This window comes from Pundamilia nyererei, unplaced genomic scaffold, assembly GCF_000239375.1.
Source record: "Pundamilia nyererei isolate P.nyererei 1_Seehausen unplaced genomic scaffold, PunNye1.0 scaffold00143, whole genome shotgun sequence".
Classification (NCBI taxonomy): Eukaryota; Metazoa; Chordata; class Actinopteri; order Cichliformes; family Cichlidae; genus Pundamilia; species Pundamilia nyererei.
In genome coordinates this window covers 649,800-656,792 of record NW_005187544.1, presented here as the reverse complement: position 1 = coordinate 656,792, position 6,993 = coordinate 649,800, and the positions used below count along the sequence as shown (strand labels likewise).

At 39.0% G+C, this 6,993-nt stretch overlaps 1 protein-coding gene across 1 annotated transcript in view; it reads right to left on the bottom strand.

Annotated features, from left to right (window-relative positions):
• prmt3 (protein arginine methyltransferase 3) overlaps positions 1 to 6,993 on the bottom strand; it is a 57,938-nt gene that overhangs the window by 41,062 nt on the left and 9,883 nt on the right. The window contains exon 10 of the mRNA XM_005744401.1: positions 5,470 to 5,569. Coding sequence (XP_005744458.1) covers positions 5,470 to 5,569 — 100 coding nt within the window. The remainder of the gene's footprint in view (positions 1 to 5,469; positions 5,570 to 6,993) is intronic.

Here is a 6,993-nt window from a genome sequence, read left to right as displayed (position 1 = left end):
ACACACACACACACACACACACACACACACACACACATATATATACACACACACACACACAGATAGATAGATAGATAGATAGATAGATAGATAGATAGATAGATAGATAGATAGATAGATAGATAGATAGATAGATAGATCTACATAAAGGAAAAAAATATGTATTTCTTTTTTCCTTTCTTTTTCAGTTTTACATCTGTCAAGAATAGATTAGATATTTAGATATTTCACTGGGTTATTATCTCTTAAGCATAAGTATTCTTTAGAAACTCTACAAAGAAAACTTTTATAATTACTGTGTCTTCATGTATGTACTTGGTGAAGACGTATTGAAAACTTTGTATCTAATAGCTACACATTTTGTGCCTATCAACCCTTTGGAGATTGAGTTGCTTTCTGTTATTGCTAGCATGAAGAATTTTGGTACAAAATCTGCATCAGCAATTTACACTTTCCTCCGCTCCTCAGTACCTCCTCTCTCCTTCTGCACTCACAACACGTTTTCCTCAATTACTGCAGATCATCATCGCTTCCAGTCCCAGGAGGGCCAAGGCAAAATAAAGGAGATGGTGTGCATGAATGAATGCATGTGTGGGGGAATAGGTCCATGCTTCACTGAACACTCAAGGCAGCACCTCTACATCAATGAGCCTCTTCTGTACCATCCAGGATTGGATGACACTGAATTATCATCAACATATCACACACACAAATCCCTGTAATAGATTTTTAGGGTGTTAACGCTTGGCGAATGCAGTATAATTTCCCTTTAAAGACATGCAAATGAGAGATAGAGATGGAAGATAGTGTATTTGCAGTGCAGGTACAAGGTTATTAGAGGCCGTATTAGAGACTGAAATCAATTAGGTTTTTAGATGGTGGTAAGAGTTTCACACAACCAACTAGAACTGTTTTATTAAGTTTGCAAAATATTTTAAAGTTTAGTGTTTTAATGTATAATACAAGACTTTTAACTTCAGTTTTATAAGGTGCTATCAGCTGCTGAGAAGAGAATCTTTATCAAGTCAGCAGTATTTTTTAATATAATATTCTATAATATAATATATTGTTATTATTATATAATATACTATAATATAATCTATAATGTCAGATGTAATGAAAAAAACACTAACATTACTCTAAGATTATTTCAGGTTGGAATAACTACAAATAAGCAAAACCAGTTTGTGTATCTGAAACAATCTTAGAAATCTTGTAAATCTTGTTTTTGCATTACATCAGACAACTTAAAACAGCATCACACACTTTCCCAGGTATTGTTATCGAGTTTGAAACTCTATTATCGTGACCCTACTGAGGACATAATTTACAGTAAAGAAAACTAGTTGGTATGTTTTTGCAGCAACAAGCAGTAACTTCTATGAGCATGTGGACATCGCCACACCACCAATGGCCTGTTATATAACAAGGAGCAGAAGTTTTTAGTTTTTACAGCTGGCTGAAAACCACCTGAAGTATTTGAAGGTCTTGTGGAAGTAAGCGTGGCCAATAAATCCTCATTAGAGCGCGGACACACCTGTGCCACTTACACTGTTGTGTGTGTCTGCTTGTTTGTGCGTGTGACAATTTTGCTGCATCTCAGTCCTTCTGTGAGTGTCTGTGTGTGTTTCTGTTGCGTTTTTGTGTAAGTGTGTGTCTGGGACTGACTGACAGACTAAAGGACAGGATGACTGATGACTACCACCCTTTTCTTGGGCAGGTGAGGCTGCCAGCACTGATAATGAGGCTAAAGAGGAAGAACTGCCTTTAATTTGACTTTACCCCCACACAGCGACTCAGACCTGATTATTGTTTAGACCGGAAAAAGTTGGTAGAATTTATTCAATAGAGTTAATAGCAATCAACTGATTTCCCAAAATGTGGTCATCTCATCTTTTAAGTCTCAATCACAGAAAAACACAATCTAACGAAAGCAGATGCACTTATTGTTTGTATCCTGCACATAACGAGTAATCACTTCCGGTCAGAGACTGTAAAGTCTATTTTGAATGTGTTCCTCATTTATTAATATAAAGAGGAGACCTTTACATACCACTTCTAACAGACCATATATACCAGCGACTGTAAGAGCCATCATGGTAGGTTCTTGTATGAAACATGTTTATAACCAGAAGAAGAGAGTTCATGACTTTCACACTGTCGCATATACAGGCAGACAAATGCAGATCATAGAACAAAATTATCCTTGTTGTGGTTTATTACTAATATGAAGATTTAAATACGTATTTTAAGACTTTTTAAGCGAGATTCAAGTATTATACAAGAAAAGTTTGTTAAAGCCAACTCTCCTGTCTCCTTACAAGTCTGCATGTCTGTGCCATTAAACACTATCAATCACCATCTTTGATTGATCTCTGACTAACAATCTTCACTTAGCCTTAGAGAAACTCAGCTGTCCTCCCCCCCATCAGCTCACTGGTCTCTTATCTGCTCGGCACTGTTTGTTTTTTGGTGTGCTGACAAACACGACCGATCAATGCTCTGAGTTATGAAATGACAGTGGTGTTGCTGAAGGCAGTCTCTCAAACACTGCCACAGTAGACAAGGCACTCATTTGCCCCTTTCACCACCACCACCACTACAGATACTCCACATTCATCACCCATCTCCGTCTATTAGCCCTGCAACCACTATCTGCTCGATAAACTCTAACAGCTGGACATAACTTTGTCTCTCTTCAACCATAATTACTCGAACTTTAACCTTAGCTTAGTGAAGCGCTTTCATTAAATATGCTTCAGATAGATAAAAATAGACAAATCTTTTCTTTTAATGTAAAATTCATCATCACAAAATCCAGGTTAGGAAAAACATGTTTTGAGGTTATTCAAATATGACAAAGCCAGTCATGGTTCCTTTGCCACATCAACCACAATACGTTCTCTTGATCTACAAAGCTTGCATTTAGCCTAGTTAAGCCTATTTAGTCTACAAATTACAATTAGAGCGTGCCACAGAAACTTACTGTGGTGTGGCTGCTCTACGCTACTACTCTGTTTTTAATTCTGATCTTTTTATTCAACTTTTGTTGAATAAAAACAACACACCACAGGAAAGAACAAAAAGCTTGCAGATTCTCTGCACTACAGAGATGTTAGTTGCTAATCTATTCTTAGTTACTAAATTCCCTCCTGTGCATGTCTGCCTTTGCTTTGACCCAATTAGGGCACTCTCTGTAGTATACCCCGAGAGCCTATTCTGCACTAATGTGTGTGTATTGAGTTGGGTCAGACAACACCAGTGGTAAGCATTAAGACCTTGCTAGAACAGGGCATTACCAAAAAAATGCCCAACACATACAGATTCTGATGTGGGCTTCATTCCGGAATAAGTGGCCTGGTCACATTTCCACAGAAGTTGAGACTGAACTCATTAACAGAGAACATCTTAACTTGTCTTCTTGAGTCACTCGATTCACTAAAGTTGTGATTGTTCTGTCTCAGTCTCATGCTGCACAAAATGACCTCACTAAAAGCTTTGAAAAAGCTTTGAAACCTTTTTGTGTTCTTGAGCTCCTTCTCACTCAGTGCCCAAAACACAACCCTCTCTGGCTTTTCAATGGTGAATTCAATGTCAGATTAACAATACACGCCATCTGTCTACAATGTGACTACAATACATGACTGTAATCTGTGATTTGATAAAATATCAGCTGAAGTCAGTTTGTTGCTTCTGGCTGTTATTACATCTGCAGTGTCACACAGCAGCAGGAGCCTCCCACGAGCCTCATCACAGTGAGAGTTGTGTGCATTTACACAGACAGCACAAGAGCGGTCACTCCATTAATCAATCAAATAAACATCTCTGATATGAAGACAGACATCTATCTGAATCTATCAGCAAGTTACTTCAGTTTGAAAGGTCTGAACTATTAATTCACTGTGTTCTCTCAAATTATTAATAACTATGAAAATATAGCAACTATGATAAAAACCTGTAACTTGGTGCAATATAATTCACTTGATTAACTGTTGAGGCATATTACATGTACAGTATTATAGTGAAACCCTCCAACCGTAATGCCAGCTTCATTGTTTTTTCTTTTTTTAAAGATGTGGGTGAATAAAAGAATTCAAATGAAAAATGCATCCACCACATCTCCACACACTCTCTCAGACATTAAGGCACGACCTGGATATAAGACCGTTTACCCTAGCCACAGAGCCTACTTCCTTTGACAACTGTCATTTTTCCTTTTTATACAGGCAGATCGGAGGGCAGCTTCTCAAGTCCAAGCCACTCTGAGAAATGTCTACCATCGCTGCCCTGATGAGAAGTGACTGGAGAATTCTTAGATTTATTATCAGTCTGTGAGCCAGTGTCATCAGAGATTACGCCCCCTATCCTTCAACGGTCCACTGGCATGTCAGCCACCGAATTTCAATTTCCCCCTTTAGAGGATAGGAAGGCTCTGCGTGGCGACCCCTGCTTGTGACCCTGGGGTTTCACAGTGGATGGAGGAGGTAGTGGAGGGGGGACAGATACGGGATGCTCATGAATTAGGTATGACTTCAGCAGTGCATTCAACTTTGGCTGTCCCGCATGTATCGCTGAGCAGAATCAGTCTGATAAATGGCCATCACAGCGAAGGAAGACTGCTCCTCCAGCTCCAGGTAAGATATTCAGAGAAGCTCATGGCCGAATTTAGGCTGCCCGAGCCGTATTTAAAACATAAATCCATCCTGCTGCCACCTTGGATTCTGAATCCTTATTAGCCTGTAAACACTCACTCAAAAATTAACCTCATATTATGAGTATATTTTTTTATAAGAGACCTGTTAAAAGAGTTCCATTTCTTGGGCGGAAAATGAGTTTATGACCTATGATGGACCCACAAATCTTAGAAACATGGTGTCTAAGGAGATAATTCCTCTGGATGGCATCACATTGGCCTCCAGTAACACTGTAAGAAATCTTGGAGTCACTTTTTAGCAGGATATGCTTTTCAGTGCTCATATATGTAGGATATTTATAATTTAACAAATAAATACGACTGCTTTCTTGCATTTGTGCAATATCGCCCTGTCTCAGAGTGATGTTGAAAAACTAGTTCACACATTTCTGGTCTATTGTAATCCATTATTATCCAATTATCCTAAAAACTGCCTGAAAAGGCTTCAGTTGATCCAACATGCTGCAGCAAGTTATACAGCTTACATGTACTTATTTATGTAAGGTACGATTATTGTCAACTATTGATTTAAGAGTAGATCAAAAACCAGGTAGACAGCACCCCCAAAGTGAAATAGACCCAGTACAGTGCTCCCTGCAATTGTTGTCTGGTTTGCTAGTGTAGCTAAGTAAATGCCAATACATACTGCAAGAGCTTAGACAGAGAGGCAGTCTCCATTAAACTAGTGCATTTTGTCAAGACCTCAGGAAACTGAATATGAAGATCAGCTAGTTACAAACTGTCACTTGTGGATTTATGTGTAAATATGTACTGACCATCCATTCTGAGATGATGATGTCAACCTTCTCTACAGGGAGCTTGATATCTTCTATGCGACCTTTGATCAGCGTAATTTTATCCTCCAGCTGGTTGGACCTGTAGAAAATACAGACATATGTCTAATATTAATTTTATATCAACCTACATTAAACAAATTAAACATTTTCCACAGAATTCTGAAACCCCAACAACACCCAACATCCTGAAATTAATGGTCTTAAAGATTAAATCTTCATGAAATTAAGGGGAAAAGGGATTTTGAGGGAAGAAAAATTCCTTGCACAGCATGAAAAACCTCGGATCTAAATTTTACGTTTCTGCTGACAGAATATTTCCTACTGCTGCACCCATATAACTGGCAATAAATAAATAAATAAGTCAACTGTTACGTGTTTGTCAGTGAGCACTTCTTCAACGTGGCATCTAAAAACCAAGGCAAAGGTTATTCCTAGTATTTTTAAATTAAATAAAAAATAAGAATAATTCTGTCTATAATATTTTATTTTATGGTATTAAACCCTGAGGAGTCACATTTTAATATTACACAGCACTCCCACTGTCACTTCAAGTTAACTTTGATTAGGTTTGTAACCATTCTGAAACAGAGACCACAAACCGCATTACAAAGATCTGCAACATCATACTACAACTCCATTTTCCTGTACCGTGATAGCTCTGCAGAGCAGTTAATGGCAGGTTAAAGCACGCTAGTCCGGTGAAAACTGCAACGTGTAAAGTTTGACCACTGGAACAATCTGTTCTCCCTGGTCTGGTCTGGATCAAATAAACCAAAATGCAGATATAAAAAGTGCCCTAAGCCATAGATTATAGTCCCCTGTAGGTTCAGACAGCTGAAGACACCACAAATATTTAACTGTTACTATTATACAAGCTTCTGGACCAGGTGGAGGCACATTCCATATATTAGCTATAAATCTGGAAGATTTATCGCTCTTTTACCATTCTTGCTTAGACCCCAGTGACCCCTTACATAATCACAGATGCAAAACAAACAGCACCAGCTAAAGTTAATAAAACTATGGTCGACTATTTCCCCTTTTTTGAGTAACATCAAAACTTGTCGTGGTTTGTGCAGGGGCATATTCGCTGTTCTGTGTATTTCCAGCCTGTGGACCGGCGATGTGTCAGGTTCAGGTAAGCACTGTGAGATCAGTGCTGCTGTTTAAATGATCCTTCCTTTCAGACCAGCCAGTTTGGGCATCAATCTCTGTGAATATTCCATTATCATGACAGCTAATGTTACAGAGGACAGAACAATTACTCACAGCGGCCCAGAGTGCATTTCTGTAGCAGCGATCCTTATCTTGAACTGTCTCTCCCCTCTCAGCTGCTCCTCTACTGCTGCTATCACCTTCTTCCAGAATGCAATGGCCCCCACCTACACCCTACACCCCACCCGCCCACCACCACCCTTTCACAAGAAGGAAACACTGTAATCTCATTATTGGGGTAATTTAGAGGACAATGTCAGGACTCTGGGGAGAGAGTCGTGTCTGCGC